The sequence below is a fragment of the Balearica regulorum genome, chromosome 9, assembly GCF_011004875.1.
Source record: "Balearica regulorum gibbericeps isolate bBalReg1 chromosome 9, bBalReg1.pri, whole genome shotgun sequence".
Classification (NCBI taxonomy): Eukaryota; Metazoa; Chordata; class Aves; order Gruiformes; family Gruidae; genus Balearica; species Balearica regulorum.
This window is the reverse complement of record NC_046192.1, coordinates 3,264,750-3,282,930: the sequence shown is the minus strand read 5'-3', so window position 1 is coordinate 3,282,930 and position 18,181 is coordinate 3,264,750. Positions and strand designations below refer to the sequence as shown.

Sequence of the window (18,181 nt, the reverse complement as noted above, 5' to 3'; positions counted from 1 at the left end):
TGAACTTCTGATGCAACTCAGGATAACACCATTTTATCACAGCACAGATTTTTATTAGCTGGTTCCCACCAGATAGGCACTGCAGCCCTCTCACACATTGAAATCAGTAACAGAGAATCTTTACTGGAAGCTCAGAAACATGTTTACTTTATATACAAGAAAAACTTATTTACAACAATCAACAGTAAACTATGTACAAAAAAAAAATACAAGAGACATTTCCACGGTAATCACTGTATAAATTAACACAATAAATAGGAGGGAAGCAGGTCCCATTTTTAAGGCACAAAACCTTCTTCCCAAGACTGTACAGGGATTCATTTGCTTCCCTATGCTTCTGACAGGATCACAGGAATGGCGGGGAGACCCCTGAGGAACAACGATCGGTGGATGATGATAAAGACATGCAGTCACTGCTGACAGTTGTAGAAAAACATCATTTGTCATCCTTTCCTTTTTTTTTTCTTTTTACAGTACACACATCTTAAGATACAAAATATTTTGTGTAAACAGTCTTTTTTAAAATCACATAGATAGTATGCACACTTTTAAATAATACTAAAACAATGAACAAAACTTTCAATGCGATTGGGTGCAGAAACATTCCCAGGACTGGCACTGAAGGCCTCGGCAGAGCTGGAGGCTCCCCCCAAGTGCCCGCCTCTTATGCACCCCGGCCAGGCGGGCACCTCCGGGCACCAAGCAGCACAGCTCCCCTCTGCTGCAAAGAGCCGGCTCCTGCCGCAGCAGGGGATGCGCACTCTCAGCACTAAGATCTCACAAGCGAAACCAGAAATACTTTGTTAGTGCTAAGAGCCCTCCCCAAGGTAGCCCAGAGCAGGATGCTGCTGATAACTGTTTCACAGGCCAAACCTCCCTCGAGTCTCCATTGCATGCACTCCCATTGAAACAAAACATCGTAACACAAGGTACGTTGTTCTCCAGAATCTGCCAATAAAGTTAAATATCCAGGGCAGTGCCAGAATGTGAGATAACGTACTGAAACCTCTTCCTAGCAGAAGAAACTGTACGCCCAGCCCACTGCACACACTGCCCCAGCATCACTGCCAAGGGTGAGGGATGATAAACAGAAGGTGCCACACAGCTTTCACATGAGTAGCATTTTTTTAAGAGACTAAACATATGCACAATATGACTTCTAGCTTCTCTCGAGCTGGTGTTTTACCTGAGACTGCAGGAGAGTCTCTTTTATTAGCAAAGCAGTGGATCTTTTTACTGTCTAACTGTCTTTTCTGAGTTTCTCTCCCACAAAAAATTATCAGATGCCAGAAGAGGAACTCGGAAAAATGTAGCCAGAAGTTAGTTCAGCCTGGCTCCCTACTTTGCAGACAGCTCTCACTGACCTTGACACAACATGTCCTCATCTGGTCACATATCTGCATTACGCAGAAATCTGCATTATTCCCAGTGAGACACACAGAGCTACAACCCTTTTGTTAACCTTAATACATATTCAAAGGCACTCAGGTTAAATGTGGATTCCATTTTCTAGCTCTTAAAAGAAGGTACAACTCTCTCCCCGCCTCTGGTGAGTAAGATGGTAATACACTGGATATGAACCCTCTGATAAAATGTACAGGTACACAAAAAGGATCTGAACTCATCAACATGACAGATAATAAAAGTAAAAGAAATGAAGATTGGTCTGTGCAGGCATCATCGCTCATAGCAGATGGCTAATGGCCGTAAGGCCTCTTCAGATTCATGAATTAAGCAACATGCCTGAATCTATAAACTCTTTGGATCCCCTTGTTCCTCTGAGTAGAGAGGAGCTGTTGTTATTGAGGCAAGAACTTAATCCCCCAGGAGTTATGCAAGGCAAGTGCATATTGTGTATGCACCTTTAACCATGAGGTTGCCTGGAGAAACTTCACAGCAAGAACAGCTCCTTCACCAGGTACAGGAACACAGATCTCACCTCTTCTCCAGTTATCACCTGCCTTGTGCTCCCTGCTGCGCTCTCCGGGGCAGGCACACAAATGTGCTAACCATGCCCACTACTGGGGACAGGCAGCAGGCTGCACCTCACTGTCACCAGCGAGGATGGCTGCGTCCTGGAGTTCTCCTCAGTGGAGGTTTCTCCTCATTCTCATGCAGACGCTGCTCTGTGCCTCAACAAGCAAATGGGAAAATACAGTATGTCCACAATTCTTACTTACCTGATATCTCAGGAATTCACTACAGTGAGGGGGGCTGTACTGATAAAGAAAAAATATGGCTATGGAAGCAACTGCCAATGTATAGACAGGAGAAACAAATTCAGAGCAAAGCTCAACATATTTCTTGCTCAGTCCCCACAGTATTTATACCAGAAATTTTGCTAGCTGGATCAAGCATGTTTAGTCTTCCACTAACTTCTCATGAGCAAACCCTGTGACTCACTAGGCTGAGAGGAGATATGTGACTGAACTAGTTAAACACAGACAGGGAGAGCAAGAATAATCCTTGGTGAAATCTTAAAGAATGCAATGGAATTTGCCGAGCATGAAATCAGCCCATAACCTTTTTAAGCTGACAAGTCTTTACATAAAATAACTTGACTGATTGTTAGACTAGAGAGCTGATGTCAATTTGATAAAATCCTTACAAATAACAAAGAAGAATGATGTCCTCAGGAAATTATCTTTTATGCCACTGTGTATGTGGCCATTTTTCTGTCTGCAGCCATAGCCAGATAGGTGCCACTCCGTAATAATAAAAAAAATAAATACATACAAAATGACAAAGTAATTAAAAACTCCTGCTGTCTCTCCAGCTTTATAGCACTGAATGTTCCCAAATTCCCTTCGCAGTGATAAACATGGCAATATAACTTTGCGTGCTGGTCTTCGGGCTTTAAGAGTCACCCAACTGGGGTCAGGCAATACAGTGGAAATTTGAAGGCCATCTAGGAATTCTGATTCAGAGGCACTAATTTTTCCATGCTCCACTGCTGGTGGTACCAAAGGCAATTTACCAACATACTCCAGTTTTCATTATGATGCTCATCCGCTCAGTAACGATCCTTCTCTCCGTGCTCTTACAGGAGCCCTGATGTTTGACAGCACACAACAGAGATCTCTCTCAGGGGTACAGCCCAGGAGGACTGAGCCACCCTAATCTTTTGGTATCCACCTTGGAGTGAAGGAGCAAGGCAGCAAGAAAGAGTAGCAAGGTGGAAAAGCCACTAGAACCAAGACAGGTCAGAAGATGCAAGTACTACAGATAAATCATCTCTTTTTGTGACAGAAAGTTTTCTGCACTGCAAGTTGCCATAAAGAAACAGCTCTGTTGCCTGTGGCCACGAAGGTGGCATTAAATGGGCACAAAGTCATTCCTGGCCATTGCCAGTCATGCTGCTCCCCCCTCACCAAGACGGAGCAAATTGTTCCATATCTCACTCCCATTACATTACACTTCTTGCACAGCCCAAACAGCTAGTTACAGTTCCTCTCCCTTTCATCTGGTCTCCTGAAGATGAATTCAGAAGGGGGGATGCCAGAGCTGATCTGCTGTAACCTTTTGGCACTCCAGAATTTTCTTTTCTTACTGCCAGGAATTTCTGAACAATTGTTTGTGATGCCTGAAAACCTAAAGGTTGTACCATTGCCACTGGCTGGAAGAGGAGAGCCAGGCCCTGCGGAAGACCCCGCAAGCGGATGCGAACCGCTGTTTGAACCACATGCATTGTTTGTTGCAAGGCATAAGTGAGTGAGAATCACTGGGTATTCATCAGCAAGAGGTCTGTACTAGCTTTGAATTTCTGATGCAAATCACATGCAACTACAGGTGCATTAAAAAGGGATTACTAAGACACAAGGACAAGCTTTGTCCCACTTAAATGCTCTAAGATACAGGTGTGACACACAGATCAGCGGGAAAATTTTGGATCTGAAAAGACTGTCAGATGCTCCTGAACTAAGACTGGCCAATATATCTTTTGCCCTGAATAATTCTACTGTGATGAAGTTATCCAGTAAAGGTAGCTGTGTTGCAATTCTCAGGAGTCCTGCACTGTCACTGGAACCAGAACTTCCCACATCGGAGGACATGGTTCTTCAAACAGCAAGTGAGTTCTCTTCCAGGAGGCTCTGCCTGACCGCAGACAAGGTGCCTCTCGACTGGATGCAGCTGTACCCCACAGGAAAAAAGGTAGCACCATGCTTGGTTGATATGAGCTCTGACAGCTACAGTTTGGCTGTTCAGTAGAGACAGTCATGAGCACATCTGCTCTGTGAGGTGTCTGCTGTGCAGTTAGGGGGAATGGTAGACACAGGCTGTGAAAACAGAGGCTAAACCTCGCTGGCAGGAGTATTCCGACTCAGCTCCTTGATCCCGTGGAGTATCCTCTTCATGTGACCCACTTTGGTCACACCCAGGTCCTGGAAGAAAAGAGAGAAAACCTTACCTTAGGAGAAAGGCAAGGGGAAAATTACAGGTGGCCAAGCGACGGTTACAAACAAGTCAGCCAGTTACAAAGAGAGGAGGAAACCAACCAGAAAGATTATAAACCTCAAACCATGTGTCAAAAAGCTATCACGGCACAACAGGGTAATGAACACAGAGCAGGCACAGAGCAATGGAGAGAAACAACTGCGGACCACTAGCCAGAAATGCAAATTGCTTTGACTGTTAAAGGCCAAAGCAAGAGAACAGAAAAAGCATACAGATCTCAAGGACCTAAGCTAGTAGCCAAAACATGCAGGAAGAACCAACCCATCACTGATCACATCAAATAAATGTGTGAACACGTGAGTACCATGCGACACAACAGAGGCTGTAGCTGGATGGCATGCAGAGGAATCAGCTACACAGGTTACACCAACCTCAGAAGAGGAAGATGGTCAAATCACAAATGGAGATCCCAAGGGGCATTCAACAAATGCCATGCACCACTTTACAACAAAGTATTTTTCTGCTATATGAAAGTCACCAAAATGATGATGCAAGTCTCCTCCACATGCAAAGAACCATCACTTTCAATTTTTCTCTGTACAGAAAGCATCTCCTGGTGAGGAGATGCAAAGTTGTGCAATGTAGTTACTCAGCACTATTTAAAAAGATTCTCTTCATCTAGCAACCTCATCAAAGACCACAACAATTTTTTTTCTTGTAACAAAGCAGTATAATGACCTATTTGTCCAGCGACTGCAACATAGGAACCAAATTCTCCCAATCACAGCATGTTCTGCAAAGATGGTATGGGAGCTGAGAAGTTGAAAACTTCCATTCCATCGTTAAAATCAGAGACTCTCAAGAGCACTATCTGCAATCTGTGTGCTGGACTGTATTACACCTCCGGGAAGCTGTGGCAGAATTGGACAGCTGGTCCCTCAACTAGCTGTTCTACCTCCCTGCTATCAAAAATCTGGTGACCTGAAATGGTGAAAAAATAAAACAAGGCTGCAATGAACACGTTTATCTTGCCAAGGCATGTGGAATGAACAGTGGGTAGGCCACTTCCAAGCACATTCAGCACAGAAGGTCATGCAGATGCAGCTGGCTATTTTTCATGAGCCGATCATGAAAGTACCTTGAGGTCCCTCCGTTCGAGGTGCAGGAGCTCAGAGCCCCGGACGTCATGCCGGATGAAGATATCCTTATACTCACAAAGACTGAGATGCTCAAGCCAGGCCGCAACCTCCTCCGTTCCCCAGAGGTGAACTGTTAGAGATGGAAAAGCAGGAGTGCTTTGAGTACCCAGAATCCCAGAAGACAGTGAGAGATGAGGACACGAGCAGCACCCAGTGCCAGAGAAGGAGGGCAAGCAGTACCACAGCCTCAGACCAAGGGGAGGGCAAGGACCTGTAGAACAATCTACAGTCTCAAACAATGGAGGCAGGGCAAAGAAAGGTAAGAGGTGTTCTTTTAAGCAGAGGCTAGCCGCAGTAAAGCCAGGAGGAAGTACATGTTTGTTTTGATGGGACTGGATATGCTTTTTAAAGTTTATCTCCATGTTTAAGAAGAGTAAGTTCACTGATATTCCTCCGTTTACAAAACAACAGATTCGTAAAATATATCATGAAGAATCAAACACAAATTAGTTTGCTATTATGTACAAGCACTTGTGCTCAGTAAACAAAACAGCAACCTCTCTCCCTCAGACTTGAGGGAGAGAGGAAGAGTTTAGACATCCACCTTCTTGCACAGCCTCTAAATAAGAGAATAAGAAAGTTCCCAAGTTCTGGGAGGTAAGCAGTGAACACCAGCCTGTCAGACAGGAGACTGTACCCACAACTCCATGGCAGAGGACAGGACCCAGGAGCCCACAGAACAGGTAGTACTTCTGAATTTTAGAAAGAAGTCTTCATGAGGAGAGTACAAACCAAAAATCAACTAACCCAACTGGAGAGAAAGTGTCTTGAATAGCAATTTGTTGATTCCTGGCCAGTTTTTATCCACTGACCAGTAGGATTAAAGGTCAGGGTGCACCTGTGGTGATGCTGATCCCCAGCCAATTAGACATGAAACTTGATTAAAGCCTGAGGGTGAATCAATGAGAAAAACATCATTAACCATATCACAGAAAATTAGCAGTGAGAAGACTGGAGTTATGCGGACTTGGGCTCCACAGTCATTTTGATACCTAAAATGCCAAAATCCTCAAATTCACTTCACTAAGCACCCCCTAAAAAAAGCCCTGAAAATGTCTGGATGTAGGCAGAATTCTTCAGAGGGTACCTCCTGTTTCTGCTCAGGAATATTTGCGTGGTACTGGGGGATCATGACTTAGACAGAACGGAGCAATAAGCTACTTTGCCACGTGAAAAAGACAGTCTAGACCTCCAAGAAAAAAAGATGCATGTGAAACAGAGTAAGGAGAGAACACAAGAGGAAACAGAGAGAGAACAGGTAGTGATGTGACCACACGGATGTCACAAAGAGGCACAATGCATGAGCAGACTTGGTACCCGGCAATCCCATGCTACTATGAGTCTCCTTATTTTTGTTGTTCTTCTCCTTTTTAAACTTGGTCACGAGCCGGAATTTGCCACTGCGGCTGCGTTTAGAATAATCCAGCATCTGGTTCTGTAAGAACAAAAAGGGAAAATCAGGCAAACAGTCATAAATTGATTGGAACGGACCAAGAGCAACAAGTAATGTCAAGCTCAGCTCCATGACCTTGTAAGAGAGGAAAAAAATTCTAAACTCATTCTGATCAAGACCGGAAAGGAAACAGAGAAAGTTGATCCCGTGTCAGACATGGGACCTTAGCAGGAAATTACTTTCTTTAGCCCTAGGGAGTCAAGTTTCCTTCTTAATGATTTTTTCTCACATCAGTTGTATATTGACAGGAAATCAACCACTCACAGCCAACTAGTGAAAAAGAGAATAGCTAAGGAAATATAGACTTGGTCCTCCTCACCTCCTCATCGCAGGGCTCCATAAGCTGCCACAGCCAAGGGATGTCTGCTAGTTTCCTCAGCTGGAGGTCCATGTCTGCCAGGGCTGCTTGGAGCTGCTCCTTCTGTGGAGGATCTAACTGCTGGATCAGAAATGGAAGCGAAGCAGAGTTAAAAACCATATGGTGGAACAGGGTCAGGCCCCTGCCTTGAAACTCCTACCTAACAAAGCAGTTCCTCCTTTTAAAAGGAAGTGCACAGCAGGCACTCTGCCCAGATGTTACCAAGTTAATGATTTTCATCTTTTCTGAGCTCCAAACTCCGCGCGCAAGCTAGCTTGACTGCTCACCATACCTATGTAGCAACAGCATCCTAATTCCTGGATGATAACATTTAAACTGACTTGTTACAAAGACAAAGAAGACCAAGACCAGCAAAATGTTGCTTGCCAAGGCAACAGTAGGAGAGGAGAGAAAGTGAGAGGCTGCTTTACTCCTGCTTTGTGCTTCTTACCAGTGCCATCTTGCCCGCCAGCAGCAGCTCTGTCTCATTATGCAGGGCTTTGACATTATTCACCATCTCTACAACAAGGCTGCAGTTCAGACCCTGCAGGGAAGCAATTCATGCGCAAATTAAGCCTGGAAATGCAGAGGTCTGAGCAGTCAAAAGGAAGAAGTCTTAGACAAGCAAGGCCTATTTTTGGTCAATCAGAAAGGAAAATCAAGAGCTATGGAACAAGGACAAAATGGGAGATGCCAAGTGAGTGAAGTACCTCTGTAGACTTGGATTTAGCGTAGACTTTGTCCATAGACTTGGAGCTGGCATTGACAGCATGGGCAAGCTCCTGTTCCATGTCCTGATAGGATTGGGCTATTTCCCGAATGCTAAAGAGAGAATTACAGATTGCATCAGCATATGCTTAAAGCCGGAGATCTTTTCTGACTGGGTATCTCCTTCTAATACCCATTAGAGTGACAAGAGCAGGGATAAAGCATGGGAGGGGTACAGCCTTTGGCAAAGCAGGGCAATTCTCCCTGCTACAGTGAACATGCATAGGCAAAGCAAGGCAGATTTCACATGCACAACTCCAGGTGCATACTCAATTCTGCTCACAAGTTGGGATCAGTTTGAAATACAACCTAGACATTTTAGTATGGCCATAGTGATGTGAAAGGCAGCTGCACAAATGGCAGTTTAATTAACATTTCTCTGATGTGACTCTGGGAATTTTCTCTCAGAGGCCCAGACCAAGGAGCTGAACGTCCAAGTAAAGGATGAGCAGGTGAGCACACAGTGACTTCTTCCAGAAATCTCTGCTGGGCATCAGGTTTATAAGACCCCAACTTGTCATAGGAGCTCCTAGGGAGTCCTTTGTTTCATTTCTGATAAAAATTATTGATGTTCAAAGATAATAGGCTCTTTCAGGATTAAAGGATTCATCTTTGCTCATGAAAGCTACATTTTTTGTTCAGAATGACCTAAGATAAGTTCATTCAACTTCAGTCCTCATGCAGCTGGGACAGTGCATAATGAACGATGTTACATCCAGTGACATGGACCAGCACTGCAGAAGATAAGAGTGAACAGAAACATCTCCAGGAACAGAGTAGGACAAGAACTTCAGGCACCAAAGGAGGGCTCTATTCACCAAAAGAAAACTGAGTCCCACCTGTGGATCAGAGCACCTGCAGCTTGACCAAACTGGTTGATCTGGGTGGATTCTTCTTCAGACATGATCTCTGGTTGCAGAGAGAAAGAGGAGGGTCGGGACAACTCACACTTCTGTTTGTCCTCCCAGGACTTCAGGGTGCTCTCAAATGCCTAAGAACACAGCAAGCAAACTATAAGATACCTTATAAAGCTCCTATAAAAAACAATGGCTGTGCCTATGTCTGTAGAAGTGTAAATCTGGTATAGAGACTTTTCACTCAGGACCCAGCTGTTCAGCTGCTTGTAACTTTGCCAACTAGTTGCATGGGCTGAAGTTTTCCATGCCGCACACTTGCCTTGGCTTCCATTTTGCTTAATACTAGTTTTAGTCAAAATTGCTAGGTCAATTCTGAAGGCCAGACTAGCAAAATCCACCAATTCCCTACTGGTGGTAGCCTTTTCTCTAAGTAGCTATATCGCCTCTACATTTAAGTATTACTGCACACCTCTTCCAGTGACATCTCAGAGCTGGAAATTAAAAGTATTCAAAGCTCCTCCTTAGCTGGAAGTAAATGGGGCTTCCCCAGGAACTGGTGGGACAAGAGCTAGGACCTGTCCCACTTGAACCTGTACTGATATTCCTGCTGACATCAGCTAGTGGTACAGGAAGAAGTAAAACAGATCCAGTGCAGAAGGATCAAAATTGGATATGGTGAGAATGAAAACTGAAACACAGGAGACATGGATCAATGAGCAAAAGAAATGGCAAGAGAGAAGGTTAGACAAGAAAAAGGACTATGGGAGGGGAAGACTGAAGTAGGAAGAATAATTCAGAGAAGAACATGAGGATAACAAGCAGGGGTGTAAAGCTTTCAAGGAAAAAACCAAAAATCAGCATTTGGGGAACCAGAAAATGAAAGGACATTGAGTGTGATGGGGGATTCCATATGAGGGCATTTGATTTTTTCCATCTTCAGTTTAGGAAACTAAGTATCCAAAAAAAAATGCTACCAAAGGTACAGGGCCACATGCGTGAAGAGAGGACCCCACTTCATCTACTGCATAGGACAGATTTGCTCTGTGAAGGATGGAGTGTGCAATGATGACCAAAAGGACAGCAGATAAAATAAGGATAAGCCCATAGTCAAGACAAAAGCTGAATGTTGCTCTGCAAAACTGGAACCTCTTCCTCAGTGGCAACTCCATGCCTGCAAAACCAGGTTTGCAGGAAACGAGGAGTGCAATGGCACAATCATAGCCATGGCTTCAGATGGCCCAACACACACAGCACGCTCATTAGGGACTTGTGTGTTCTACCTTTTATGCTTCGCTTCACCTTTCCCACCATATGTAGGTTGCCTCTCCTTTTCTCCCTCCCACCTTTACAGCAGGAATCCTGTCCCCCTTTGCTCTCTGTGCTATCTCCTTCAGTCGCTCCCCCTTCAAGTCTCACAAGTGACATCGCAGAAGCTCTCTTACCCTCCAGGAAAGACTGTGCGCACTATTCCTGTCTCCTCCTCTCCACAGCATTTGCATCAAGGGGTGGTATGACAAAGGGTAATGGTTTTAAACTAGAGGAGGGTAGCTTCAGACTAGACATAAGGAAGAAATTTTTTATGATGAGGGTGGTGAGGCACTGGAACAGGTTGCCCATACAGGCTGTAGATGCCCCATCCCTGGAAGTGTTCAAGGCCAGGTTGGATGGGGCTTTGGGCAACCTGGGCTAGTGGAGGGTGTCCCTGCCCATGGCAGGGGGGTTGGCACCAGATGACCTTTAAAGGTCCCTTCCAACCCAAACCACTCTATGATTCTATGATCAATACCCACTGTCCTCTCGCAGCTCAAGAGGTCTTGCATATTGCACTGTCCTACCAATGCAAGGGCTCTGTACACCCACCTTTGCTTTCTTTTCATACCATCATACTTGTAACTTTCTGCCAGTCAACGCTCCTTAGGCCTGTATCAGGCCACTTTCCTTTTTTCCCCTTTGTTGTTCTCTCTTTTCTTATTATTCAGCAGGTGAGTCCTTTGCAGAGGACTTTGGTTTGCTCTGGAACCTGGGTAAAGGGGTGTTACACTGGAAAGTATTAAGAGCTGCTATCCACCAAACTATGCATGGACATTTACAGAGTTGGGAGGAACCATAAAGCCTGTTTATGCCACAGCAAGGCCTTCATCCTTTCCTTTGGCTTACCACCATTCAGTAATACAGTTAAACACAAGGATGCTTCCTTATGTGCTGGTACTCATCAGATCTATTTGAAAATTATGAGATGAAACAGACACACACAGCTGAATGAGGCATAAGACACTGCTTCACTTGGTGAACGAGGTATATTGAACAATGATAAATTAAAATATCAAACAGTTGAATCTAGACAATCCGCAGCAATCAGCGAGATGGACATCCTGTGGGAAAACCAGCATGTAAGCGTGTTAAGAAATGCTGTCACAAGGCACCTAGAAAAGGAAGCAAAATAAGCTTGCACAAACAAGCTTATTTATGTGATTTCCCAAGTGGTGAATGCAAGTTTAATCACTTTCTTTCCAAAAAGTTTTATGGCATGCAGCAAAATATGCTTCTTACAGTCACAAAGATAAGCTTTCATGTGTGGCCGTTCCACGCTCTCCAGGAGCATGTGACATCGAAACACGTGTGTACTACATAGTGTATGCAAGGCTGCTCTTACCCTGTCTCGGGTGAGGGTCTGTGCTCTGTTCTTATGAACAATCCAAATGTAACCCGGAGGCTGGATCCAGGCTTCTCCATCCACTTGCACAGGAACTCCTTCTTCTCCCAGGATTGCTATCTTCACCGTCCGACACTGCAAGAAGTGATTGCATCAGAGAAGTTCTAAAATATTGTTTTTCCAAAAGCACGAGACATTCTCTTTCTTGACAAAGCACTTCCCTGGCTACTGTAGCTTTGGTGCCACTAGAGGCACACATGCTTGGGTGGCAGGGCACGCTTTGCCCCTGTGTGGCACAGACCATTTGCTGTGTCTTTAGACTAATCTGTATTTGAATTGGCGGTCTAACTCGTACCACAATGAACGCCAGCAAACAATTCCATGCCCAAATTGCCCCTGGACATGCTCATTTTCACCCTGGTGGATGCTCTTTCTATGGATAAGAGAGAGCACAAAGGACGGCTTTCTGGACGAAAGTGGCAAAAACATCACAAGCTGGAGATGGGGGAGGCAAGAAGAACTCACAAAAGCAATTGATACCTGTGCAATCCGGTGATGCTGTAGGTTTATCACTCGTGACACTGCCATCTGCATGCTACCAAACACTGCTACCACCTCCAAAATCTTGTCATCAAAGGAGGGGGCTGTAAACGTCTACCCAGATACAAGGGAGAGAGAATTCAGTTGACATACAGCTCTGCGGGAGAGGTTTCCCTTATCCCCTATTGGGGAAAATTTGGGGGGTCAGCTTTCAATTGTGCTTTTTAATTTGTATAAAATTAACAACGAGGCTAGAAGGTTAAGCTTTGCAGTGAGCTAGGAGGGAGAAAAAGGAGCCTTGATTATTCCCACTGTGCTTTCAATGGCAGCTAACCCAAGGCAATAATTATTCTTACGAGAGCAGGCACTTTTTCATCTCAAATAACACAACGTTTCTCACTGGATCTAATTTCCTTTGTCTTCAAGGGGCTTTACTTCTCATGCAGTCTGAGAGGAGAAGGTTAATCTAAAGCACCTGCTGGAAGTCCAAATACTCAGGACAGCATCTGTATTTTTTCTGAATCACTACAGACTGCTTGGATGCTCAAGACTGGACTTCCGTATCCTACCCACTTCAGACAGGAAGTACATGCAGACAGGCCCCTTGCCCTCTTCTTCCAAGCACTATTCTCAGGGGCTCTGACTCCAGAAGCAAGTAAAAACATTTCCTGGCTTGCCTTAGAGAATACTCACATCATCTTCCTTGGTTCCCCCCCAGAAGTTGGTGCCTCCTGCATAGCTGGGAATGTTGAGTACGGCGATTCCCTGGAGACTGGGCAAAGGGATTGGCCTCCCATCACACTGCACAGAAAAGAAGGCAACACTATTCTCAGTACAGCAGAAGAGAGCTCCTCCTGCCAGAGCATGTCCTCTAAGAACAGAAAACAGCCTGTACAGCTCAGTAATAAATTAATTCTGCTTTCTTCCAGTTTATTCTTGACCTAATGGAGTAGAACATATCCATTCACAGCTCATGAACTACCTCTCCTCTGGCAGAGGGTGGTTTTAGAGGGATACTGTTGCCTCTTTTCCCCAAAGAGGAACAGGGCACATCTGAGAGGCTTGGCAAAACGTCTTGGTTTATTCCTCCAGAAAGAGGAATAAAACTTCTGAAACACCTATGCAGTCTGTTGTGATGAGGGTATCCTCCTGCAAGCTAGCTGTTTATGCTGTACATGGCCCATACATGAATATTTCTTTTCCAGTTTGATGCACGTTATAGTGCAGTTAAATTAACAGCTTTCCACTGCACCCACTAGCTAAAATGTTGTGTTCATGTGAGATACCACATGTAACGTGACAATCTTATCTATGCTGAATACTGAGTTGGGAACAGGTAATACTTTCCAGTAGGATGACACTTCCCTTACAGGCTTGAGTTCTCTTCCAGAACCAGGAAAAGCCACTTCTAGCTAGCTCAGGGTGAGATACAGCAAGTACATGTATCAGGCAGGGAAGGGAAACACCCTGATGTCACCAAGTGGAATCACCATGCTTAAGTCAAAGTGTCTGAAGGAGATGCAATTTTAGCAAATTCCTCACCTCCAGCAAGACTTTCTGCTCCAGGTTTTTATATGTTCTGTGTAGCAGCTCCTTGGTCCCCAATACTCCATACCACATCATGTTTTTAGTACGACTTCTAGGGAGGCAAATCAAAAGAGAAAAAGTTAGCATAAACATTTACTTTTTCACTTGCATGGAAAAAAATCCCACATTGAAATAGTACCTCCTATGACCTAAAACACAAAGGTGCTTTGCTTTCAAAAGGGTCAAGCACTCAAAATGGTCATTGCTTGTGCTAGGAACCTATTCCTCTTTAAATAAATGTCAGGTAGGAATTGAGGATGACCGAGTAACATACATTACCCGAAACGTACACAGATTCCCCTGGCACAGAACTTGTCGATCTCGTACACCAGGACATCAACAGTATTTTGCAGCATTAGCTCAAGTATAGCAAATGTGCCAATCCCAGACTATGCAAAGCATCCTGTAGGCGCTCAGGTATTCAAAAGGTCAAACCCTGTGGTATTAAGTTAGGATCAAGGCTGAAATCAGCCTCCCTGGCACTTGATGAGATTCTGTCATAGCTAAACAGCAAGACCAGGAGAAAAATTTGTGAATGAGATCATGAAGTAAAAACAGAACCAATACACTAAATCCACACTGATGTAGCTACTCAAAGATCTTATACTAGCCACAACAGCATAACAAATTGGCAATAAATCAGTAGGTAATCTCCTCCGTCAGGATTTCAAGCCTTAAAGGAGGATGATGCAGACAAGATTGACAATGTACCTATTCAGCACACTTGTACACAGTTGGCTTCAATACCGCACAGAAACATGAAGTGGCTTCAGTCACTTCTGGCAGTAGCCAAAGGTCAGCCAAAGCCAAACCCACCTGCATTTCTCTGGGTGCTCATCACGTTTGTTGTTGAAGTCCAAAGAAATCTTTGCATCCAGTCCAATTCCAAAGTAATTATTCATGACACACTTCTCTGTGTAACACTCACTGCCAAACAGAAGAACAAAACTCCCATTCCTAAGTCTACGTACCAACTGGTATACATCTCATCTGCCACCTCAGAATTCTGTTGCATAAAAAGGTGAAGAACAAGAAAGCTGCATGCCAACGTGCTCCAATAAGCACTGCTGGGAACTGCCTAAAACCCACCAAGAGTACCATAAAAGTGGCAACTGAGCAGAGGTCCCCGGCCTGCAGCCTCTGTCTGTAAGACTTCACAGCCACAAGATTTGCGAAGGAATTCTCCCCTTGCCACAGAAACATACTCAGAAGCCTACACTTAATTTACAAAAAGCTATGTTGCTGGTCACTGGCATTGTGTGAAAGGTCCCACAAAACATTAGCAATGTTAATTGCTTATCTATATATATAAGGTATTACCTACAGAGATCCTGACAAATGAGCTTGAAAGTGTCAGCTACTCATCTCAGGAGCACTGAGCCCCACGAAAAAATCTTACAGTCTGTATCATTGGATTTTTACTGTTAAACAGTTTAGTAGAAACAGCCTGAGAAAGTCTTCATATCACATTTCCCAAGTGCGTCCCCTCTTGTGGCCTGCCCATGACCCTTCTCGGGCCTCCATACTGTAAGGGTAGTGATTCCCCCACAGGTTCCTGTCTACTAACTGAAAGCCGGAGTCATCTCTCAGTGTAGGGAGAAGACTGATCTAGATTTCATTCTCATCTAATACCTAAAAATTTTCTACCATGAGTCAGATGTGTCACTGCATGTATACCTACATCAGCTGATCCCCACTGGCACCCAGCATATGAATTCATTTACATAACTCTGGGCTGCTGCAGTCCATTATTTAGCTCTATAAACTAATCTGCTTCTCTGCTGAGGTCCACTTGGAAATGCCCACTCCCTCCCTTCAACCTCCTGGGCATACTCACAGATTTTCAGGCTCAGAGTTAAATGGATCAGCATGGATCAACAATCGGCTGATGACAGAGCTCCCAGGCAAAGAACCAGACATGCCAGCACGGATATCTGTAGGAAAATTGACCACAGGGAAGAGTGTGATTAATAATAAGCAGAAAACAGGTAACTTCAAACTCAGAGACAAGACGACAGGGCAGAATATATTAACTCTTGTCATTCACTGCAGAAAGCAAATAGCAATAGTGCTTTCTTCCACTCCAGAAGGCTTAGCTCTCTCGATAAGAAGAAGGGTTTCTGGGGCTGCCTGCAAGGTGTCTGATTGACAGGGTATCACCTAAGGCCAGCAGCACAGTTGTACGGACACCTGGAAATGGGACACAGGAGTGTATTCACTGCAGTAGCTTTTTTGTTCCAGGGTGAGACATGCAACGTCCTTGCTTCAATGAGTAGAGAGAGAAGAGTAGGACTGAAGTTATTCTCCAAGTTGCTCAAGAATTACTACCTCTTGCTTCTTCAACTACTAGCTGGCAACCCACCTCTCTGTCAGAGAGAAAGGAAATTACTTACTTCCAGAAGAAAAAATTTGAACAAGTAATTTGGGGGAAGAGGTGGAAGGACAGCACCACAGTTATGAGGAGAAGTTGCTACACAAGATGTGGGAGGTGAGAATTCTGCTGGGTCTGTGCACCTCCGCTAACTTCAGCCTTCACATGAAGGGACTGCTGCTCCCAGTCTATGGCTGCCACTCTTCAGAAACCTCTCTCAGCAGCATCCTATCAGCCTTCTCAAGGTTACTTTGAGTTCAGTATCTCCTTGTAATTGGCATCTAAATTCTGCCACTGCACAGTGTTAATAAAAGCTGTGTCTAGGTTTCAGCTACATACTGGAAACTATTACAGCTCCTGCCAAGTCTCCACTTTCCAGCCCTAGTGCAAAGTTATCCACAAAGGGATTTCTCTCCAAACGGCATCAGGCAGGACAATTTCATGTCTTCATGTGAAGACTGCAGCCTGCGCTGCTGTCACCCGTACTCCAGTTGGCTGCCTCATGGGAAGTGGTGGGTGTTACACTTACTTGGGTAGAGGATTTTTGTGTTCAGCATTGGCAAGTTGTCCCGGTTTCCTGTCTGGGGAGGAAGAGATGCAGAGCTGCCCAGCGACAAACTTCCTTTGTTTATTAGTCTTTCACAAGGAGACTTGGATGCTGTAAAACACAACACAAACATGGCTATTGACAAACATAACGCTGTGATTCAGACCAGCACACAGCAGCACAGCCCAAGCAGGGTTAGGAATCACTCAACGGCAAAACACTCTAGCCACCTTAAAACAAAGAGCTGACAGAACCAGTCATTAAGAGACAGAGATGTGGCATATGTGCAGCCAGAAAACCTCACAGATTGGAGGTACCAAAATGCCACATGCAAATATTAGAAATGGAGATGAGAAAAAGCTGGTGTCAGCAGCACAACAGACGGTATTTGGCTCCCAATCAATACTCAGATAAGTTCCAAATATATTTGCAGTGATCAGGGATCTCTAACAAATTACTCACATAACACAGTTATTAAAGCAAACTGGCTTCCGTTCTCTGTCATCTGCAAAGGATGGCAGGGTCTTAGAGGGAAATGTTATCAGGTAGATGACATGAAAAATGCTCAAGACCGTCCTTGTCCAAGCACTCAAAGCCAAGAGAACCCAGATTATTGGCTAAGGTGCAAGAAAATTTCTGAATCCCAGGCTCCATATGCTAAGATCACAGACCAGCCATCAGAGATGTAACAAAAAGTGGGGTGTATGATGCACAGGCTAGACCATAGAAATGTGCAGGGCCCGGCATCTGAAGAGCAATCATTCAAAAATTAGAGAAAAACAGAACTTGGGAGGTAATACACATAACACCTCCCTCACTTTTTACAACTAACAGAATTGTCATTTGCAGGCAAGGTCTGCATACTGACAGCCCCGAAGCAGTACCTTTCCGCTGGCTCCTCCCTTTGGAGACTCCATAGCTGCTGCTGTGTGATGACTGCAGGGAGATTTTATCGTCGTTCCTCAGCTCCTTGCCCTCTTCAGAGGCTGAGAGACTAAGGAGGAAGCCCTCTTGTTCCTGGGTCTGGGCGTTCTGCTCATCTACAGCTGTAAGGAGAGAGAAAGTAGGTGAGCGCCTCACAGGTTTTCTAGCAAGGAACACCTCACACTGATGTAAGTAACAATAAGATGGGACTCTAAAGGTCCCGATTCCTTAAAGGAAAGAACAAGAATAACAAAAAGCTTTCCTGTATCATTTGTCTCAACTAAGCTCTGCTCTGGAGAGCTTTGGATGCACTTGCTTAGCCTCCTGTTTTCTTTGCTGAGCTCTTCAGCAGTGAGGCTCCAAATAGAAGTGTCCACCTTTAATGCTACAGGTACTTAGGCTTCCTGAGATGTAAACTCTGCTACAAGTGATGGGCTTCCATTTATTTGCATTTAGATGTTGCGAGAAATTCTAACTAGATGGACATTAAATGATAAATTTAATTAATTTTCTGTTTGCTTAATCTGTT

General features: G+C 44.5%; 1 protein-coding gene across 9 annotated transcripts in view; it reads right to left on the bottom strand.

Moving 5' to 3' along the window:
* Window positions 1-31: 31 nt before the first annotated feature.
* DGKD (diacylglycerol kinase delta) overlaps window positions 32-18,181 on the bottom strand; it is a 61,459-nt gene continuing 43,309 nt past the window's right edge. For 7 of the 9 annotated variants that reach the window (XM_075760837.1, XM_075760842.1, XM_075760844.1 and 4 more), the window contains 15 exons: window positions 17,613-17,774; window positions 16,711-16,839; window positions 15,648-15,744; window positions 14,627-14,737; window positions 13,766-13,862; window positions 12,917-13,024; window positions 12,224-12,337; window positions 11,684-11,818; window positions 9,013-9,164; window positions 8,116-8,227; window positions 7,857-7,949; window positions 7,367-7,486; window positions 6,912-7,029; window positions 5,534-5,664; window positions 32-4,382 (listed from right to left, as the gene is read on the bottom strand). In XM_075760837.1, the coding sequence (XP_075616952.1) occupies window positions 4,293-4,382; window positions 5,534-5,664; window positions 6,912-7,029; window positions 7,367-7,486; window positions 7,857-7,949; window positions 8,116-8,227; window positions 9,013-9,164; window positions 11,684-11,818; window positions 12,224-12,337; window positions 12,917-13,024; window positions 13,766-13,862; window positions 14,627-14,737; window positions 15,648-15,744; window positions 16,711-16,839; window positions 17,613-17,774 (1,769 nt within the window). In that variant the 3' untranslated portion in view covers window positions 32-4,292. The remainder of the gene's footprint in view (window positions 4,383-5,533; window positions 5,665-6,911; window positions 7,030-7,366; window positions 7,487-7,856; window positions 7,950-8,115; window positions 8,228-9,012; window positions 9,165-11,683; window positions 11,819-12,223; window positions 12,338-12,916; window positions 13,025-13,765; window positions 13,863-14,626; window positions 14,738-15,647; window positions 15,745-16,710; window positions 16,840-17,612; window positions 17,775-18,181) is intronic. The other 2 variants (XM_075760838.1, XM_075760839.1) reach the window with 2 other exon arrangements.